The sequence below is a fragment of the Cyprinodon tularosa genome, unplaced genomic scaffold (genome assembly GCF_016077235.1).
Source record: "Cyprinodon tularosa strain WSP-4 unplaced genomic scaffold, ASM1607723v1 ctg513, whole genome shotgun sequence".
NCBI lineage: Eukaryota > Metazoa > Chordata > Actinopteri > Cyprinodontiformes > Cyprinodontidae > Cyprinodon > Cyprinodon tularosa.
The window spans coordinates 309,354-332,086 of record NW_024039245.1 but is presented as its reverse complement, the minus strand read 5'-3'; the positions used below and the strand labels follow the sequence as shown (position 1 = coordinate 332,086).

The following is a 22,733-nucleotide window of genomic DNA, read 5'->3' as shown; positions in this document are numbered from 1 at the left end:
CTTTGGCTGTAAATGTTTTCGTCCACTTTTATTAATGAAATTATAAAGAAATCATAAGAAAGGAAATTAAGTCTGAGAAGTGCATACATATCACCCCAACAAAAGGATTACCACTGCATCAAAAGTAAGTCCCATAAAATAGAAAAGTACATTAAATACTCCTGACTGAGGATGTCTTCCTTTAGTTGTTTAGAAAAAAAAACTGATCGAGAAAGACAGGAAATTGCAGTTTTTCCTTCAAGCCTTTTGAACTTTCAACTTTTTTTTACTTTACAATTCATATATATATATATATATATATATATATATATATATATATATATACATATAAATCTAACCTACAGGGATATTTTCCCCCATGTCCCTCTGTGTGCTGTTGTCTGAATCGTTTCCTGTTCTTACTGTCCATTGAGACACAAAAATCTTGCTCTGGTAAGAGCTGATTTTTACTGATCTTTTGTCAGGCGGGCTCAGATCCAGTTTGGTTGGTCTCTGACCACAAATGACATCACTTCCGGCAGCATTATCAAGATCTGAGATCACAGTAGCAGAGAATATAACAATCAGAGAGCAGTGACGGTTTCAGAGAGGAGAGAGGCAGGCAAGGTGTAAAGATGGATTGTAAAGAGGGGGCAGATCAAGTAGATAAAACAGTAGCAGTGATGGAGAAACAGAAGTCTGAAAGTCAACAAATCTGCAGGGATCTCTGTAAAGATGGTGGAGATGGATCAAAGCTGGGGCCCACATTTCAACTCAGCAGGTACTTTATTGCATTTAGATGTTCAGTAATATCATTGAACAATTTTAGATCATTGATAATACGTTTAGCTGTGGTTTAATGTTGGATTTAAACAATCAGGCTCAACTTTCATAAGTCAAACATCATAATTGGCACATCACAAGGTTAAATACTCATCTAGGCCGTTTGAATGACTGTCCAACTCAGAGCAACCACACACTGATAGCATACACTAGAACTGTTGAATGTTGTCTGAGGGAAAGTTCTGCTGTTGTTTCAGATTTCAGTATAAGAAGTCATAAAAGTTTCTCTTCATCCAACTCATCCAATTGAAGTATTTTTTGTGCTGAAAGCGACATTTTCTCCCCTTACTTTGAAAACACCTTAAAAGTAGTCATGTGTAAGAAGCAAAGTGATTGGGGCGTTATAACCACATCAGAGGGCGTGATGACGTGGACGTTCTGTTTTTAATCTTTAACTGTCTTAGTCATGGGATTAGTCAGGCCTGAGGCGTGTTTGGCTTGACTTAGTAAGTCGTTGGACCAGTTGCACAGATGCACATGCTGCAGAGGTGATAATGAGTCTGGTATAGTAGTACAGTATGTGAACACCATGTAGCTCTTTGATTAAAACAACTATAATGAAGAAAACCAGGTCTATGTAGTTACTTTTTCTCTTTTTTTATTTTGCCGCTGCAACTAAGCGTGAATCTTTGTTCTCTTTGTTGGACATTAACAGACTGGTAGACTGCCACCTTCTGGTTTGACCCATTATCACAAGATATCCTCAAACTTTAAGATTTTTATAGTGTGATAACTTTAAGGAACAATATCGCACTTTAATGGCACTATGATATTCGCTAAAAAATCAACTAAAGAAAGACACTGGCAGAGAAAAAAATCTTGATCTAAATAGCTGCTGAAGCAACTTAATATTGGTTGTTATTGTTATCATTTAGTTATCTGCAACAGTTATTGTTCTTAATTAGGGCAAACTTTTTTTTTTTGCTCTTTGTAAAGTAGCATTATTATATAGTAAGTCCTTTGGCCCTGGGTCCACTGTATAAAAGAAACAGACCTACCACCATGACTTTATTTTTCACAATGAAATTATCCCAAATCTGCCTTTGTTTGTGCGTGAAGGGACAACATTTATTAACCTTCCTTCAATCAGTTGATCGCTAGTTTGGCGAAACACGTGGGGGCAGGGAAGCACTTTAGGCTCAACACAACTGGAGAAAACTAAGACTACTCGGCTCCTTCTTTGGCAACTCAACAAAATGACTTTTAAACAGCATGGTGCATTTCCTTTCATTTTCGAGACTGCAGCTTGTCACAGTTAATATGAATAACCAACACACAAAAGGCCACATTATTCAATAAGATCCTGTGCAGGTATAACCTACACAGGTTTAACTGTTTCGATTGTATGGGTGTGTTCTTAGACAGATGTGAATTGGTGGTAAATGGCATATTTAAGTCTTCTATGAGGCAGACCGATAATTTTGATGTTGTGCTTAACCTTACTCTGAAATTATTTAGTAAAACAGAAATGTTACTGCCAAAAACTTGTGTTTCTTGGCTGCAGGGTTATGCTGCCAGACGACGCCAATATAATGGGCAATGTTCACGGCGGGATTATCCTCAAGATGATCGAGGAAGCTGGAAGCATTGTCGGCACCAGACACTGCAACACACAGAATGGGGTAAACACCGACCACATTTAGTCCCTGCTGCTTTTTCTGGTGTGGGAAACTGTTCAATCCAGGTCCATAAATAATGTCAGGAAGAATGTTCTCTGCGCTCTGAATCCCTGTAGTGCGTCACATAAAATTCAGCGACCACTGAGGGATTTTTTGGATCAAGCCAGCCTTTTCCTTTCACCTGAAGGTCAACCAGTGTGATTAGCCCATGGTAGCTCCTATCCTGTAGCAAAGCGAAGCTCTGTGTCGACAAAACATTCCTAGCTGATCGGTGAGGTGTGTCTCTACATTATTTCAAGAGGAAGTTACTGTAATGCTGTTGGATTCTCAAGCTACTCTGAGGAGCATCTGCTATAAATAAATCTAATTCAGGGTTACATTAGGCCACTTAGGCTCTAAACTTTGACTATGAAGGCACTGATAGAAAATAGAGAAACAAACATCTACTGATCTCACTGGACATTTCTAAAGAAATAAATTAAGAATATTAAAATAAAAAATGTTAAATCTCCTTAGCTACCCAACAGCTGTCACAATAATCATGGTCTTTTTTATTACACTTAACAGCTTGTTTAATCTCTGTTATTCTGTGTACAAACTAGGGTTGAAATAGCAAATTGGATTTGTCGTGATTAATCAATTATTGAAATGATCGTCAACTAATTTAGTAATCGATTAATCGTTAACTGCAATATATAGACTGTAAAACATGCCTTTAGGTGACAGAGCAACCCACTTAGAGCAGTAATTATACCAAGATCGTAAAAAAATATGTAAACTTTTTGCATTCAAGATAAGAAAAAAAAAATAAATCGTCCATCAATATGCTCCACCCAGAATTCCTCAAGTGGAAAAGTTTGAGTTTCACCTGGTTTCATTTTGTAACCAGGTGAATCTTTCTGATTTCTTTAAGGAATCTTTGGCTATCCGATTGTTAATCGAAAAACTAATCTACAGATTAATTGATTTACAAAATAATCGTTAGTTGCAGCCCTAGTACGAGCTTCCACCTGGATCTATGAGGTGAGTTCTTATCTTATTTTAAAGCAAACATTGTCTTTCATACTATCTCAGATTCCTCTACCACCACACATTAAGCTGAGTTTTAGAAAGTTGAACTAAAGTTGAACTAAAAATCACATTTCTTTTCTTGGTAAAATATATTAGAAACAGCTATTTTCCCATTGAAAGCCCCAAGTATTTCCCACGTATTAGAAATCCTGGGTAATTTGCTAACATGGTTTCCCATGATCCAGCACATACACCTTCAGTCCAACAGGTGGCAGTAATAAAACACAACTAGTTGTCCCTTTTTTAAAAATGCTTTATTTACAACATACAGACATAACTGCAGAACATGTAGAAGTTGCATTGAACAAAATACCTATGAATTAATAATATACAAAAAGGAATAAACAAAATACTTATGCAAAGGGACTTCAGTCCATAAGGAATCTCAAAGCTGTTAACATAATACTGTACCTATTCATATATACTGTACATATATATATACATAGTTTTCCCTTTACCCTTAGCTTGAAAAGTGTATCTGACATTTTACTTTTTTATCAACCTGCATCTGGTCAGAGTCACCTTATAACAGTGATATTCATTTAAATAACCACTAAAAGCTGATTAACATTTATTTTCTTTTATTTTAATAATAACCGAGCAAATTCCAGATTCTGTTGCACAAACAGAAAATCTTTGTCTCATCTTTTTAAAGTTTGATTGAAAGTTTTTAATCAGTCACATCCTTTAATTTTATTTTATTATGTGTGATAATTCTGTAAAAAGTCTATCAATACAAAACTAAAAAACCTGCATAACTTTTATCTGAGATATAGAATATAGTATGCATACTTTATGAGTTATTATGTTCCATGCGGTAGAGTAAAAATGGTTAAATTCAGTGTTGATTCACTTTCTGTCCCACCGTTATAAATTCACTGAACTTTCGCCCACATTTGCTCTGATAATCTCATCTTTAGACGCATCCATATCAGATCTGATGCATAACAGTATGAGGAACTGTATGGAAGGCAAACAATGAGACAAACATATTTTTTAAAACAGGGAGCACTTCCTTAAACTTTGAATGTTTGAAAGTAACTAGCTGAACCTCAAATATAAGCAGATGTTGTAACCGTTAACATGTATCTGATTAAATAGAAGATTTGGAGACAAACTGAAAAATAGATACTATCAAAGAATAATAAGTAATATGTTTTGTTTTTATCATTAACATATAAGTGTAGACCGGCATCCTCGGTGTTTGCTGTCGTGGTTCAGTAGCTCTGTAGTCTAGCACGCATATAATCCCCAAAAATTTGACTCATGGAAAAGTACCACTACTTCATCATATTTTTACTCAAGTAAGAGTACAAAAGTATTTGGTAAGCAGGATACTCAAGTACTGAGTAACTCAGCATAACATCTGAAAAATAGAGGCAACATTTTAAACTTATGTGCCAATTCAGGTATTTTAAAGACCATACTTGAAAAAATTAAAACAAATAAATAATGTAATTAAAACATAACAATGTCAGATCAAAGGAACACTTTTCCAAACCATTTTTTTTCATCAGAAAGCTTGTGAAACCAGTATCTACAGTGTCAGTGTTTACTCATTGTGGTTGATCAGCTTGACCTCTAAATGTCATTGTGGGTTCAAGTAAGCTTCTGTTAAAAAAAGAAGACCCCTTTTGACCTAAACCATGCGGAGCACTGTTATTACAAACAAGCTTGCTCATTATTCAATGAAGTAACCATGGACAGGGTAGCAAAACATAAAGTGTAGCAACATTTTATAAAGATACTACTCAGATAAAAGTTAAACGTATAGTACAGTAAAAGTACTTCGGAAAGCAGATTTTTTGTTAATAAGTTACTAAAGTAACTATAACTGAGTAAGAGTAACTAGTTATTATTCCACCTCTGATTACAATATTATTGAGAAATCACAATGAATTAAGAATAACTTTTTGATAGCTGTTTAATGGTTATTTCTAAAAGAAACTTTTAATCTGACAAATGAGCCTCTTTGAAACGCATCCAAAATCTCAGAGGTGTTCCTGTTTTTCTGCCGAGAACAAACTCTTCACTGGCTGCAGCTTTTTCCTTTAACTTTTTTATTTGTTTTGCCAATTTTTGATTCTCAAACAAAATATAACAAGATTAACATTATCAATCACTGGAGTGGTAAAGTGTCACATTTTGCCAAAACTACCTGAATGTTACTTGCCATTTTGCTCTGTTGTCATTCATATTCAGATCAGTAATGCCTGGTTGCCTGGTTTTGCTGGAGGTTTCTTCCTGTTAAAAGGGGGTTTTCTTCTCCACTGTCGCTACAAGCATGCTTGTTGTGAGAGATTGCTTTGGTTTTCCTTAGATAGAAAACCCTAAAATCAATATATATATATATTATTTGTTTGGTACCAGTGCTTTGCTAGAACAAATGAGCCTATACGAGAAACCCACCATTATTTAACCACATTATGGGAAACATTTTAGCTCTTCTATTCTTGTATCAGTAATTATTTTAACCTTTCTGTTCCTCCTGCATAGGACCGTTGCTTGGCTGCTCTGGTTCGGGTGGAGAAGACAGAGTTCCTTTCTCCCGTGTTCATCGGGGAGGTGGTCCACGTCTCCGCTGTGATCACTTACACCTCCCAGCACTCGCTGGAGGTTCAGGTCAAAGTCATCGCTGAAAACATCTTGACAGGTGACTCATCCTGACATTCAGTCATAGGACATTTTTCTGCCATTTGTTAAAGGTCAGAGGAACAAAATGTAAAACTCCCTATAAATTACTGCTGCTGTTGTTTTTAAAGCCTCTAATAATGACATCATTTCAACAGAAATGTTTTTAGAATTATAAAGCATATGTATATATATATATATATATACATTTTTATTTTAGAGAGGCTTGGATGGAGTGAAGAAAAGAAATATAGTTGTATATATCTGAAAAATGAACAAAGAATAATTCCCAAAAAGCAAAAAAATAATGAATTACTTACAATGCAGGCCTGCTATATTTGTATGTTAAACCGACACGAGTTTAAACATGTGTGTCCTAAAAACCTTTGAAATTCTGAAATATTCTGTAGAGGAGCAATATTTATCATTAAGTTAACAATTCTTGTTAAATGTTTATTATCTTTATTTGAACCACAGATTTAAAGCAGATTGAGCAAGCATATTTGAACATTAGCCTATTTTAATGGCAAATAGCCTCAGTTATAAAAGTGAAAATTCTTGTTCACTTGAGATTAATTTCACATACAGCACTATTTATGATTTTGAATGTAATGCACTTGATTTTTCATCCACTCTCTTAATATGAAACAAATTTAATTGTATACTGCCTTGTCAGTAGAGGGCAGCAAATAATACTAATAGGAAAGGCTTTTAAGCAAACAGCTCAAAAAGGTTAAAACATTTCAGGAAGATAATGTTCTTTGCTCTACATCTTTTTGTAGTGCTATATGTTACACATTAACCAAAAACATACACATATGTAGACAGGCTTTTATACATATCTCCCCCCTAGTAAATCTGCAGGAAATTCTAGATTGGACTAAATGTTGTATGTTAACCTTCAGATGTCAGCAATAAATAGAAACTAAACTGCAGCATCCATTATATAAATGAACCTTTGTTCTATTTGCATTTACCGATAAGACAAATGTTTAATTTTGAGTTTATTAAGGAGATTTCGGAACATAAGCTTGATGTTATATTAAAAATAGCAAATATTGCTGAAGATTTAGATTATGTTTAGTTTTGGAAGGGCCTAAAACTGGGTAAAAAATACATATTAGATGTATGAAAAGGAAACAGAGAAAAGCAAATGGAAGGACGTAGAAAGCAGGCAAAGGGAATTTTGAGAAACAGAACTAAAACTGTTTTTAGGCAATAAAGGTTAATAGCTGAAGAAAAGGACTTGTGAAAAACAAAAGAAGTATCCCCTAGACACTTGTCACCGTAGCAACAGGCACATGGTGGTTGCTTGGCTCGTTGCTGGGCCGAACGCTCACTGACAGAGGAGGAGGCAGAGATATGAGGTGAAAAGTGGAGAGTGAGGTGGCCATACAGGCATCAGCAGGGGCAGCCTGCTGCAACTCTGACAAGAAGGACCCCCAAAATGGCAGATATTTAACTCATTGAGCAAATTCATACCGGACATTGCTTGACTTCCAAAACAAATGCAATCATAATATTTATTTAACCAGAAAAAATATTCAGAGAGTATGTTAGAGGAAGTAACCTTAAGATATCAGGATGTCTTGTATCTGGTGCCGTTTTAGGCCATTTTAACCTACAATCCTCTGCACAGTCTATGACATGTCAAATCTACCTCAGTGCCTCTTACACTGTTATAAATAACCTTGATTGCTAATAGAAAAGATCGATAAACATTAAGACTGAGATGACTGTCTTAGCTCAGCATCCATCATTCTGACGCGTCTGTCTATGCTTCAGAAACTTATTACCTCAGAATTTGCAGACCATGTGCAATCACTCCAGTATCATTATGACTCACTCCTGTTATGCTGCATCAGTCTAGAGGCTTCATTTTGCCAGTGTTTAGGTAAAAATGCTAATATGTAAAGTAGTTATTTTTCTTTATGACACAAAACATGTTTATTAGTTATTTTAAACAGCCAAGCTTAAGAACTGCCATCTCAAAATTCAAGGGAAAAATGAAAATAACTTTTTGAAACACAAAATCCTGCCTTATGTTATTGTATTTTTATGTCTTTTGAATTGTGTACTTGTACCTGGATGAAGAGTGTACATTTAGCTATCCAACTACACCAGGATGGGGTATTGTTATATTTACCATTCTGTCAACATCTAATTATATGTTTTATAATCCACTAAGGATCAATGGGCTATATTAAGATAATAATTTAACTTCATTGATCACACATTGGAGAAATTTACCTCTGCTTTTAACCCATCCCCTTGGGCAGCAGTGGGCTGCATTTGTGGGACACCAAGGGAGCAATCAGGTGTTAAAAGTCTTGCTCAGAGAGCCAGGGTGGCAGTCTGTGGTAGTGGGTTTTGAACTCACAACCTCAGAATTTGAAGCTCTATGCCCTAAGCCCTACTATGCACTAAGCCACCACTCCCCCGTGTGGCTGTGTTACAACAGTTGACACGGTAACTGTTAAAATGTGCATGGTGAACCATTATAATAATTTTATTTTAATGGGTATCTTATAAAATATAAAATACCCAAAGGTATCTTATAAAATATAAAATACCCAAAGGTATCTTATAAAATATATTACATATGATAAGGTCAAATGATTATTAGTATTTAAATATTATTAATAGATTTTTATTTGCAGTTAATTTGAATAATTTTGTAAAAAATAACAATTCTTCACAATAATCAGTATAAAAAACCACTTGTTCATTCATGACAGAACTCAAATGTTTCTTATAAGTGCTGAGCAGGCTTTTGTATGCCACCACTGGTATCTTTGATCATTTATTCCTTGCAGAGACCTCTGAGTCTTTTGGGTTGAAAACAATATTGTCATCCACCTTGATCTTAAAATTCCTCCACAGATTCTCTGTTGGATTCAAGAGGAAACTCTGACCCTTTTGTCAATTTACAAGAACGCAAGTGGGAACTCGTTTTCTCGCCAAGAATGTTCTTGACAAGAAAACAGGACAGTATGGACTATAATGGAGAACGGGAGCACGCAGCATAAATATGGGTCCATTGGAACAGATGTGTACTCATGACATCACCACATTCAAAGCTAGTCTCGAGCTGCATTTCAGCTCTTATTATTAGTCTCTAGATAATAATAAATTATGACTTTTTTCATTTAGTGGGGAAATAATGATTAATACAGTCAGATAAACATAAATTAAATGAACATTTTGCTAAATAAAACAAAAACAATCGCCATCAGATCCAGCGGTCCTTCCCACTATGCCGAGATCGGGCTGCTGCAGATGGGCTCATGTTAGCCCCTGCTGTGGTTACCCTCAGAGGTCCGCTGGTTGCCACGGTCCTCTCAACATCAGAACGTTTTTTTAAATTACATACTAAATCAGTAAATGGGCCATATAGTGAAGCTTAAAACGTTAATGTTCTTGCCTTAAATGAGCTTAAATAAGCTTTTGTAGAACAACGACAAAGGAAAGGTGAACTTTAACTTAATACTCTTAGCTCTCTGAGTGCTCCACTGGAAGCTGTGGTGCATGCTAGGACAGCTATCAATCTAGAATTGAAACAGTGCTAGGTCTGAGGCTGGTGGCGTTTCAAGAGCATACGAGCACATGAAAACGCACAAGTACACATATTGAGAAACAGCCTCGGACTGGGCAAAGTGAAAAAATGTTTTCACTAAAATAACAAAAAAACAAAACAAAATGTTAATAAGATTAAAAAGTGTTTTAGAACTAAATCTGTCAAAAGGATGGGTTTCGTAAAGGTTAATGATCTGGACTCATTTTGAGATTAAATATTATTTGACCTAACAAAACGTATTCCCGGAACTTACCAAATAATTTTTAGCTGAATTAATAAGAAAATTGCTCAATCACTCTGCCTTGGCATGTTCTCCATGGCTTCATAAGCCTTGGCAAGTGAATCATTATCAGTGCAGACAAAGCATCTGCATAATGTAGGGTGACTTTGGACAATGTAATGAACATGTCCTGGGGGCCATTTCTCATGCCATTTTAAGAATTGCATTGCTCAAGTCGCAGAACTTTTTAACATATTAAAACCAATGGGTATAAATATGGCTAAGCTGGTTATCAAATTGTGTACGCTGCGGGAGGATTCTGCACCTAAAGCTGTTAGCACTACAGCTGTCATTAAAGGGCCAGATATGTAATAGTGTGAGAGGGGTAAAGGCTGGTACGGTTGGCTGGCAGAAATGGAGCTGCAGCTGAATGAATCTTTCGATAATGTTTTCAAACATATTCTTTTGCAAAAAAGATTAGGAAATTAAAATGTTAATTATTTTTTAGACATCAATATCACAGATGATTAGCTAAATATGAAATAATAAGCCATATATTTGTATTTCTTGAAAATTTTTATTATTTTCAACATTTCCTGTTCTCCTTATAGTGGGAAACGTGCATTAAAGTGCTTGTCTAAACAAAAAGTGCATTAATCTAAGATGTACATCCTTAGGCAGTGTTATGTAAATTGGTTTATTCTCAGCCTACAAACACAGGAAATAGTGAGTCGGGAACCTCAGTGATACACTATTTAGGCTGTAGTGACCAAATCCCAGAATCTGTAATTACAATATGTCTTATTAAAGCAAATTAAATTACCTACTGTCGTAATTTTCACTATTTATGACATGAGGTTGGAAGTATAGAGAACACTAAGAGTGCTGCAGCTTTGTGTTGATTTAGGTTCATATCTACAGAAGGAAGTGAAAGTGGGTTGTATTTGAAAGTATACTGTATATATGGCCGGACATATGCTTGAGTATGTGTGTATGCAGCGAGTCTGAACCCATTTAAATTTGTTTAAATGCATCTTTTGCTGTGTCTGGATATCTTTCCGACATGTGAAAGCTGGGTTTATATTACATTCTACACTTAAATTCATCACTTTGCGTTGTTTGCTCTAAATATGCAAGCATGTATTTCTCATCCGAGCTTTAAAAGGTTCCTGCAGGGCGGAGTGGGAAGAAGAAGAAGATAACGGGAGCAGACATTATTTGCTTCTGTCATGTCGGCTTAGCGTCAGGCCTCGCACACTGCGGCCCAGTCAGATACGGATGCACAAGTGAATGTACCTGCACACACACGCCTGATGGAACGCGCGCATGTTCCCCATCGCGGTACTTATGCATGCGGCTGAGCAGAATGTGCTGGGAGGAACGGGGGGGCACATGAGGAACCTGATTTGCTGACACGTTCAACACAGAAAAAAGTCACACTTCCACACGTCCTCACACCCACACAGCTGCACTCTGATCAGACTTTCTCCCTTTGAGTCAATGAGGCAGGACTGCCGCCATTTTACACAGTAAGGGCCACACTTGAATATGTAAATTCTCATGCTGTAGTTTGTAAATAACAGACCGTCCTTTTGTACAGCTTTTTTTTAGGGTTTTTCAGGTTTAGCACTTGATGGTGCTCTTTGCTAATACGTCTTTTCTTAATTCATTTATGTTTGTTTCCTATTTGTGTTTGTGTGTGAGGCAAAGCATACAGGTTCCATAGTCAGTCAGGCAGTATCTCGTCAGGCGGGCCTCGGTCACAGACCCCCAGGGTAAGACTGCCTACTGTGAGCACAGGCCGTGATGATTGTCCCCGCTGGGGGAATCGCACATGCGCACTGACTCGTGCCACAGTGCTTAGAGATTCTGTTGTACCCACCCATGTACAAAACTGTCTTAGGACACACAGATACCTCCGTTGGGTACAACACACACACACGTTTTAAGGAAAAGGTGGGTAAAGCCCCCATAGACACCCAAAGATCTGCTCTGCAAAGCGCTAAAAAAACAGATCAAACATATATATATATATATATTTATATATATATATATATATATATATATATATATATATATATATATATATATATATATATATATATATATATATATAATAAATATATATATATATATATATATATATATATATATATATATATATATATATATATATATATATATATATATATACACGTAAATGCATCCTTCTGCTCTATTGCATTCACTTTCAATCTACATTTACATAAAAATAGAATAACTAGACCTTGCCCCCTAAAGACACACGCAGACACACACTCTTAGAGACACAGCTGAAAACAGTGAATTGTGGGCTGAGGCTTAATATTCTAAAGTGTGACAGCTTTTGTCCTTGTCACACAACCAAGTATGCTCAACTACAGCTAATATGTTCTGCTACATGCTTTCATGAATCCATTTAAAATAAAATTGACAAAAAGTAAGATACAGTAACGGGGTTTGGTCCAAATGTTAGTGACAGTTTATCAACAGACCTTTCAGAATGATCGATATACAACCTTGTAAAGAAAATTAAAAATAAAATAAAGTATAAGTGAATCATGATATATTTGAGTTCTGGTGAGGATTCAATTATAACGCACTTATTTGTTTATTTATTTTTCCATCTAAAATGACACACAGCTTTATCACATCAGAGGCAAATGATTCAAACATCATAACTCAGCATTGTAATAAATGATGCCATGTTTAAACCTCAGAAGTTTAGTTTTTTTTTTTTTGAGGTGAGATTGAACCCCATGGTGGTAGAAAGAAGATTATTTATTAAGGAATTATAAAAGCTCTCAATGAGATTTGAAATCTGCCATTCTACTCTATAGTCTTCAAGTTTACATTCAGAAAAACTATCAACAAGCTCAGATCTAGATATAATTTTTTTTACAGGCTCCCTAAGGTTAATATTAAAAGTTCACTGCTTGACAAAGAGAAAGGCTGCTCCAATTTGGCTTTCATAGGAAGAGCCAAATAAGTAAACCTTTGCTCTCTAAGAAAAATTTAAAAGTCAGATTTAGGTTTTGCCTTGGAGAACATAAACAAATACCAGTACTTCTGGAATATTTTTGGACAAATCAGTCTAAATAGGAAATATTTTGGGCACAAAACAGGAAAAACTAGGAAAATAACCTCCTGTATCATGGTGTGGGGAGGCTTTGCTACAGCAGCACCTGGCCAACTCACCATCACAGCTTGCACTATGAAATGTAACGTATATAAAAGGTGGTGTTTAGGAAAATAGAATGAAAATAAAAACCTGCAACGTTACAATAATCCAAAACAAATGAACAAAAACTGGTTGGGAATCGAAAACATGGAAAAGGTCTAGATCTTGAGCTCACTGAGATGCTGTAAAATGACTTGAGAAATGGTGAATATGTTGGAAGCCTCTCAAACATATCACAGCTTACATTTCTTCAATTCAATTCAATTTATTTATATAGCACCAATTCACAACACGTCATCTCAAGGTACTTTACAATTCAACCAGATCATACAGTCAGACTGATTCAAAGTTTTCAATGTAAGGAAAACCAGCTGATTGCATCAACTCATTGACTCGATGGCAATCCCTCACACCAAGCGATAGTGGAGAGGAAAACTCCCTTTTAACAGGAAGAAACCTTCAGCACAAACAGGCTCAGTGTGAGCGGCCATCTGCCGAAGCCGACTGAGGTTCAAGGAGACAGAAACAGATATCTCTGAACATATCTATCACAGCTAAAAGTAAGGAGTGAAGCAGATTTTCCTTAGACAAATTTCAGACATGTAGATGTCTACAAGAATGTATGTTTTGTTTTGTTTTATGTATTATTTTATATGTAAATCTGTGAATGTATTTTTGATTTAATGAGTAGCTCAAAGTTTTCCACATACCGTAAATCCTCTAATATAGGCCGGGGCCTTTATTTCACTCAGGTGCATCTTGGTCCAGGCCATTATTGGAAGGAGGCCAGAATTATAGGCAGGCCTTTATTTCTATTTGATCAAAACAGACGACCAGTGGAATGAATAAAAACAGAATGTGTCTCTTTGAACCGATAAAATACTAGGTTAATTTATTGAAAAAGTACAGTTACCATAACAGTTTACAGAACATTATTCAGACATCTTCCAGCAGCTGCTATTTTTCTGCACTGCAATACAAAAAAAAAAAAGACACAGAATGGATTCTTGGCCAAACAAAGTTTTAAAATAAATTAATGGAAACTGTTCTGCCTTCACAGCCGGTCATAAAAACCAAACAATCCGGCCTCCTGTCTGCAGCACTGTCTGCGCTAAGGATGGGAATTCCCAAGCTAATGGATTGGATTCGTTAGCAAACACTGCCCCCCTGTGGTACTTGCATGTTACTATCAGAGGTTGCTGAGGACTGCACAGGAACATCGTTGGTTCCAATTATAGCCCCGGCCTGTATTAGCGTCCGGCCATTATTTACCCCCGCTGACAGCAAAACCGGCCATTATTAGAGACCCGGCTAATCAACCCCCAATAATACCTGTCTGTTACATGTCTAATATTTTTCTAAGTTTTTCATATATCATTAAATGCACTTTAATAGACATTAGTGATGCTTTTTATGTTTTCCACTTCTCCTCTTAACTTTGTATACAGCTTAGCAAACATTGGTCAACATTAAATGTCATGGGTATGAATCAGGGCTAGACTTGGACAAAACTTTGGCCAGGAGATTCTGAGGAGAGACAAGGCCTCCTGGTGTTGATGAAAAGATAGTAAAGCTTATGAATGGAAACCAACTTTCTTGTGAGAATTTTTTTTCTCATCTCTTTCTCATATTTATTTGATTTAGATCAAAGTATACTGGCAAGTGTTTATATTAGCATAAGTGGACTAAAGTGGGACAAAATCAGACCGACCGAAAACAGCCCAGTTCTCAACAACTAACTATGCTAGATGCTAATGGAATACAGGCCAATATTAGAGGATTTACGGTAATTGTTTCTCTCTGTCACTCAGGGAGCCTGTGGGGGGAGGTGGGATCTGAGCTTTGAGGGACGAAGAACATGTTTGGATAGCTTTGGAAGGAACGCTTAAGCTTTCCTACCTACAGAAAGTGCTCTGCTCAAAGGCTAATCATTTATATGAACTCGCATTCATATCGGAAGTAAGTTATGAGCAACAGAAAGATGGGAAAATTCTTCAAACATAGAAACAAATCTGAGGGTACATCTGAGATTTGCAACAGGATGTGTGATGGAGTAAAGGTTACTGTTAGTATTAGCTTGCTGGTCTGGAGTCCATCAGCTATGGAGCTGTCTTTGGTCCCACAGACGGTGTAAATTAAGTTTGAGACATTAAGTGTTGAAAACTTGTTTTTTTTCTCTCCTTGAAGATCTAAAAGCACTCAGAGAACCTAAAGTATAAAGTATGCAGCTCTGTTTAAATTAAGCATCGGAAATTCACAAAGAAAGCTATGCCATCAAACTTTTCCTGCCCACATGATTAATCTCTTCCTATCAGGTTATAACATCTCACAGGGGAACTATAGTAAAGTAAAAAGTTAAATAGAGTCTTGGCACAGTGCAGTGGAAAAATCTGTGGTTTTGATCACTAGGACACAGCGCCAGGAACGATCCTCTCTGGGCTGTCTCCAATCTTGGAACATATTATCCAGGATGGAGGGGGAAGAACTGAGAGCAAGAGTATGACACAAATGGGAAAACAAAATCACAGCAAATCCCTTTAGGGTGATAGAACCAGAGGAAAAAGTGGACCGGAGATCAAAGATGTTCAGGTCAGCAGGTCTGATCAAAGTGTTTGAAAAGAGAAAATGTGTTTTTAGGTATTTTCAGAAAAAGCATGTTGTTATGATTGATGCTTTAAACTTGGATTAAAGAGGATTGACTCTGGGATAATCCATACCAGGGGGATTCTTCCTCACTTAAGCACCGGCTCTCTAAATAGCCTGTCTGTGTAGTCTTTGGGGTTATATTTTCTGTTTGGGTTAGTCTGAGCTGCTTTTGGAGCTAAGCTTCATCTTAATTTGATTTTCATTCTTGCTTTTGATTTTTCTCTGAGAAGACTTGCTTTGAAGACCATCTCCCTGATCTAGTTTATGATTAAAATCTTAGCTCCTACTTTGGTCAGTCTTTGGGACTACTTTACTCACCCTATTCCACACAGTAACCTGCTACCTCAATGCATATAGTACAGTACGAGCTCAGATTTTCAGATTTTTTTCTTTAAATCTAATGTTTTTCCTCTTTTACATATTGAATATTTAGTTTTATATTCCTGTCCTTATAAAGCTTTTTTGAATATTCAGCAAAAAACTACAAAATACAGAATAGGAGATACCTGTCATGATCATGGCTCTGGTAGCTGACTTAATTGCTCATCTCATTCACCTGTCTAACTCTGTCTGGTTTTCAATTATCACTCATCTAATCCACCTGCTCCTATTCTATATATACGGCTCAGTCCCAGCTATTGGGGCCAGATCATTGATGTTCAGTTCATTGTTGAGGCCATGGTTCATGTTCTTGTTCTCGGGTGCCAGTGGTATGAGAGGGTTTTAGTGTTTTGTAGTGTTCCTGATTTCCTGATCCTGATCTGCCGCTTGTCCGCTGAACATGCCCTAGTCCTGTCTTGGCTGAGTGAAGAGAGCAAGTTTTTAGTGTAATATAGTATTCTTGATATTTTGTTCTTGTCTGCCTCTCAACCACTGAGCTTGCCTGTTCCCACCTCAATGTTCTGCCTGAACTCTCTGTCGGACTCCTGAAACCCTGAACCAGCCTGTTCTTGTTTGTATCGAAATCCCTGACTGGGCTACGGACTGGGCTACGGACTCCTTGGACCTCTGAGCTTTCCTGCTCTGATTGGTATCCCTGTCCAGGGTCGGATTCCTTGGACTCCTCCTTGGCCTTCCTGGTCTGATCTGTTTCCCTGACCTGGATTCGGATTCCTGCAGGTTGTTCGGGGCTGCAGCATCTGGGACACTGGGCGCATCTTGTTGGCAGCTCACCGTTTTGATCCTACCTTGTTAAGGTAGCCACGCATCCTCAGCCCGCTCTGCTTCTGATTTTAAATAATAAATAAAATAATTCTTAGAATTATCCCACTGTTTGTCTCGCCTTGAATACTGGGTCTGTTTGTCCCGTTTATGACAGATACCAGTGTTATTGGCCTAATTTCTTCATTTTATCTTAACTTAAACGTTTTTGCCTAATTGTAAAGACACTTAATTTCTCTATTAAAATCGTTGCATTTGGATTTTAGATATAAACAAAAACATAATGTGTAGTTTTTAGATAAAAACAAACACGCACACACGCACAGACACACACACATAGGTAATGAATATTTTATATATATATATATATATATATATATATATATATATATAAATATTCATTACCCATAATTGATCGCATTCAAAATCGTGTGATAGTATAGTTGTTTAAACTTTAGTGAAGAATTAGGACTGTAAATGTGTTGTAAACTGATGATAAAGCTGAGTGGTTATCTGGGCCTTGTTGCCATGCCCACCATGCTTCTCTCCCACTTCTTACCATTGGCTCCAACCCCAGCCAACAACCAGGAAGCTGTCTGAGAGAGGCATATTTACATATCCTCGACTTGACCAGGGCTGAGCAGCATCAGTCTATTATTAGCTCCAGGAGGAAGTTTGAAGTGAATTGTGTCTGGAGTCGACAAAGGCAGAAGCACCGGAATGAAGTATTCCCAGAAAGACTATTGATGACCTTTTGTGACCGGCCATATGAAGTTATGGAAATTAACACTTTTGATTTTATAAGCATCATAAAACACAACTGCTGACAAAATGCTGTATTGACAAGGCTCTCAAAAAAGTATCTACAGCAGATAAGGTATTGGCTGTTCAATACACCCCCCCACCCCCCCTCAAAAAACAAACCCTACTACAATATTCTAAATTGTCTCTTAAGAAGTTAAATAGTGTTTTTTCTCCTGCACCTTTTCTGTTCATGGATCTAAACTGACCTGATTCCTTCTTTTAAGACCTGATTAACTTGAAAACCCAAGACACTGTCAGTGGAAATTTCAGCAAGCTGATTTGTGTCGTCTGTTCTAGCAGGGAGAAGCAGCCAAAATCAGATCTATAAATTATTTAGTAATCCTAAGTAAGTATACCAGCTGTCTGTTCTGCCATCTCTTATGAGTGAACTAATTTTATTTTCTTGTGATCATCCAGGATCCCTTTTCTTAAAAACAACCTAATCACTCCGATAATTAGTTTGTTATATGGTTGTTTTTTAGAGGTTCTGTTTTCTTATGCCTATAGAATAAAAGATATTTATGTCATAATGCTGTAAATAATCTTCAGGCATACCAAGGAGGAATCTGTACAGTTTTATTGCATCAAATCAATGGTATGCTACAGTACCACATCATCATTGTCTTTTTGTTCTGCTGAGGGACTGAACATTTGAAGCCAGTTTCCTGACTCCTTTCTGGTTGCAAAAGTTCATCAATCGTCGTTTTGGGAATGCTTCATTCCGGTGCTTCTCCCTTCGTCGATTCCAGACACAATTCACTTCAAACTTCCTGCTGGAGCTAATAATAGACCGATGCTGCTCAGTCCTGGTCAAGTTGAGGATATGTAAATATGCCTCTCTCCTTCATGTGGACAACGTCCTGGTTGTTGGCTGGGGTTGGAGCCAATGGGATAAGGAGTGGGAGAGATCATGGTGGGCATGGCAACGAGATCCAGATGCCCACTAAGCTTTATCTTCATTTTACATTACAAGCACAGGCCTGTACGCTACTCTATTCCCAAGAGCCTGTTTTTTCTAAGCCTAAAGCTAATCATGGGTATACTATACAAATAAACACAAATTATATTATAAACATCTCCTGATTCTTTTAGGTTAGTTTCTCTTTTTCTTAGAGATACTTTGCTAGGATCTGTGAGCCTGAAATGTCGAGTGCTGAACCACTTTATATTAAAACAAACCTTTTAAAGGTTTTATAGATACTTTATAATTAAGTCATCAGCTTTGTTCTAAACAACCAAACATATGATAGGGGAAGTCATCCTCGATTTGTTTGTGAGAATCCTATTGAAGCTCCTACTCTGGCATAGAGGGTTAATTAGGCTGATGTTTAAAGTTTGTTTCAAAGTGTAAAGTGTGAGATTGTGTCAGAACTTTGCTCTTGTGCCATGATTGTTTTATTATACCATGTAGATTATTTATTACAATTTATATACTGTATAAAGGTGGTATCGACTTCTCACTGTGTAATAACAATAATGTATTCAATAGGACAAAGGTATACAAACCAACATGAAAACTGTATAGTAAAACTAAATGCTTTTATACATCATGGGGTGTAATTTTATTTATTTTTAAATATACTCAAACAAAAATACAGAACAAACTTTTACAGGAGACTTTTGAAGGAGTTTTCAAGTGATTGTTAGTTTGCTAAATGTTATACTTTTTTGCTGTTTCTTCTTTATAGAGAAACACAAGCATTCAAAGTCAATAGTGGCAACTTTATTAAGAATCGATGGGAAGCTTTGCATGTTCTCTGGCATTTGACTTTAAAATGCAAAAGCTGTATGAGTAAAAACTTTAGTTCTTTAAAAGCGTAGCATTTAAAGGATAAGTCTGGTCACATTCAGAATACAAACTTCTAAAAGTACTTTTTATATTAAATTATTACATATTGTTCAATTAGTGATACGTGTTTTTAATTAAGAGTAATTTCATTTGAATGTGCTTTACTGCATCCATGTTCGTCAAAGAACACTACTGCCACCTATCAGTTTGTGACGTCACGGTGCGGTATCGGCTGTTGATCCAGTCCCAATGCTGTATCTGGAGTTTGTGACAATGCGCTTTTATCCAAGTCATCTTGAAAAATATTCTCCTTCAAAATGTTGGCTACATATTACATGTTTTTTCTCTAGCCGGAAGTTCGATGGCAAATCCTCCCTCTTCAAGTTGGTAATCCAACGATGAACCTGTCTGTGGTGGATCATGTAAAGGTGAAATAACATTTTTTTTTTTCAATTTTACCCAATGTATTACAACATCAAACTGCCATGCATTGTCACTGTAACAATAGCTTTCATGAATTTCAATGGTCAAGTCCTCTCGAAATCTTAAATAATTGTTGTTGATTGGAGATGGGTCTAGTAGTTCCCATTGATTTTGCGTGTAAAGAGGGGAGAATGGTTTTCGAGTTACCACGCTGTGACGTCACTGCCGGATGATGTCAGGAGTGAGGTGTTACTATATTTGGGCAGAAATGGCAGTTCCCAAACTCAGTTTTTAATGATTAACGCCAAATAAATTTAATCACCTTGAACGTATTAGTTTCAGGTATAAATAATGATCCATTGATTATTCCTTGCTGACCGGACTTCTCCTTTAAAGCAGCATTACAGTGTTTTTTGTTTATGGCAAAAACATTGAACTGCAGTACTCTTATGCTTTTTTTTTTTTTTTTTCTTACCTGGCATTGCATTTGTTGTCTGACTGGATCCCAGTCACTTTTTGAGTATCCTGGTCAATCCATCTTTTTATTCTAGGTTGGACTCATTTAACATGGTAAATAAATAATAAATAAGCAAAATAGGTTACATGCCTAAAGATGCATCGGTGCTGTACCACTGAGGTTTAAGTCTGCTCATCAAACAATGTTTTAGTCTTAAAGGATCAACAAAAAGGCTATATTATAGATAGTTTCCTGTGAAATCACAAACTCTCTCTTTGAGACTTTGGAACTGTTAACAGGCCAATATAAACCTACATCTACTGATTTTATATGTATATATATATATTCATACATTAGCCTGATTGCATTAATAAAAACCTGCAAAACATTGCATCCAGCCCTCTACTATTTTCATATTGCATACACAGTTGTTATTCGATATGCTATCTAATTAGCACAAACCACCAAAATTATGACCATACATGACCATCTCATTCTCCAGAAAGCTCATTTTCCGACACATTAATTTATCTTTAATCTATTGGCTTTTTAGTCAGATCCCTGTTAAGATCACGAGCCTTTAATTAAATGTAACATTCTCATGCAATGATCTCAGTCTCAAGAGTAAAACTTGGAGGCAAAATAAAATTATTCAAATTTTATTTGCTCTGGAAGATCTAGTGCTTTGTTTCTCAGCTACTTAATTTCCCTTATTATTATTTGGGCTTCTGATGTTTTATTAAGGTGTTCATTTCAATTATACACAGGTTTTTAAATATTCTGAATAAGACTAATCATATTTTAAAATCTGCTGCGATAAAGTAGTTTGTTTTGCAGCGGCGTTTTTTTTTTTTTTTTGTACATTTGAAGAAGTACATTTTAATTCTGAATCAAAGCTCCACACTTTCATATAACTCCTGTGCTCATGTATGTCACAATTCAACCACCTTAAAATAGCCCCTCTCTCAGTTTGTAAATTAAGTGACAAAGTGTGGTACAAAGGGAAAAATCGCTATGACAACCTCAACGCCTGATTGCGATGATGTGCGATCCCAGTGAGTTTCTTAGCCTAACTTAAGGCACGGATGCAGAACTGGAACTGCTGCATTCATGCTTGGGGGCTTGTTTTATTTCATGAGAGAATTCACAGTGAGATGTTAAAGTATTTAATTTATTCTATAAATATAAGATTAAATGTTGCAAAACCAACCATGCTGACTACATTTCAATTTCAGTACTGAATGGACAAAATAAATAATCTTTCAGTTGAGTCTGCACTTGTGTTTATATTTGCAGCAAAACATAAATTTTTAAGCTGTTGATTGATGCTTTGCATTAAGATGGTACTTTGCTGCATTTTCTTTAGCTGATAAAATGCTTCCAAAGAGTTTGACAGGCAAATTAGCTGGAAACTGCCATTTTGACAAAGCTGAACTAGAATTGAGTCTGTTTTCGTTACTGCAGGTGAAAAAAAGCTGGCCAACAAGGCGGCACTGTGGTATGTCCCCTGTTCTCTGCAGAATGTTGACAAGATCACAGAGGTGCCTCCTATTAAGGTATGTTAAAGTCTCTGGCTATCAGCTTACAGGTATTGTTTAAGACTTACAAACTGGGGTTTTGTTATATAGTAAGGAGAAGTAATTATCGTGACTCTAGCAGGTAGCGGGTTTATCTTAAATAGTAAGGGGTTTAGAGAGAAGCACAGCCCACAGTATTACAGAACAGGCACCATTTAGAGAAAAATCTCTTTTCAGACCTCATTAAAGATTTTGTAGTTTAAAACTTTCACCTTTACATGAAAAAGGTGTTTGTTTTTATCCATAATTTTTCAACCCATCAGTGTTATAATGGTCACTGTTTACAGTAAGTTAAATATTCAGAGGTTGAGAAATTAGTTATTTTGTATAATGTGGTTAATGTCTTCTTAAGGCCATATTAAAATCAAATTTGTGTTTGTTTTCACAAACTATTGACTTTCTTGTAACATCTATTTTGAGCCTGGACCAAGTAATTCGTTTGGTCAGATTAGTTTCTGAAGGTTCGGTCCACAATCCGCTACCAGTGACAAAAGACAACTTGCTCAATAATATAATCCTGAAAATAAAAAAAAGAACATCAGTGTCATTTAAAAGTACTGACCAAACAAGTGACTAAAAAACAAATCTGTTTTGAAACAGGCTAGTTTTCACTGTGGGTAGTTTTTCTTCTCTCTGACAGTTTCTCCCTGATTTCCCTGAAATTTCACTTGCATCTGAGTTTAAGCCTGTTTTGTTTTTGCAGTTTATGCTATTCAAGATGTTTACACCAGAAATAA

The 22,733-nt window shown here is 36.3% G+C and overlaps 1 protein-coding gene and 1 long non-coding RNA gene across 5 annotated transcripts in view; both read left to right on the top strand.

Annotated features, from left to right (window-relative positions):
• Window positions 1-22,733, top strand: part of acot7 (acyl-CoA thioesterase 7) — a 69,009-nt gene that overhangs the window by 3,324 nt on the left and 42,952 nt on the right. For 2 of the 4 annotated variants that reach the window (XM_038303545.1, XM_038303543.1), the window contains exons 1-4: window positions 555-760; window positions 2,327-2,444; window positions 6,009-6,165; window positions 21,884-21,975. In XM_038303545.1, the coding sequence (XP_038159473.1) occupies window positions 615-760; window positions 2,327-2,444; window positions 6,009-6,165; window positions 21,884-21,975 (513 nt within the window). In that variant the 5' untranslated portion in view covers window positions 555-614. Of the gene's footprint in view, window positions 1-554; window positions 761-2,326; window positions 2,445-6,008; window positions 6,166-21,883; window positions 21,976-22,733 lie in introns of those variants that run through there. The other 2 variants (XM_038303547.1, XM_038303546.1) reach the window with 1 other exon arrangement.
• Window positions 11,128-11,717, top strand: LOC119795507. Its single transcript, XR_005282333.1, has 2 exons — window positions 11,128-11,469; window positions 11,645-11,717. It is a non-coding gene; the product is annotated as an uncharacterized LOC119795507 (long non-coding RNA).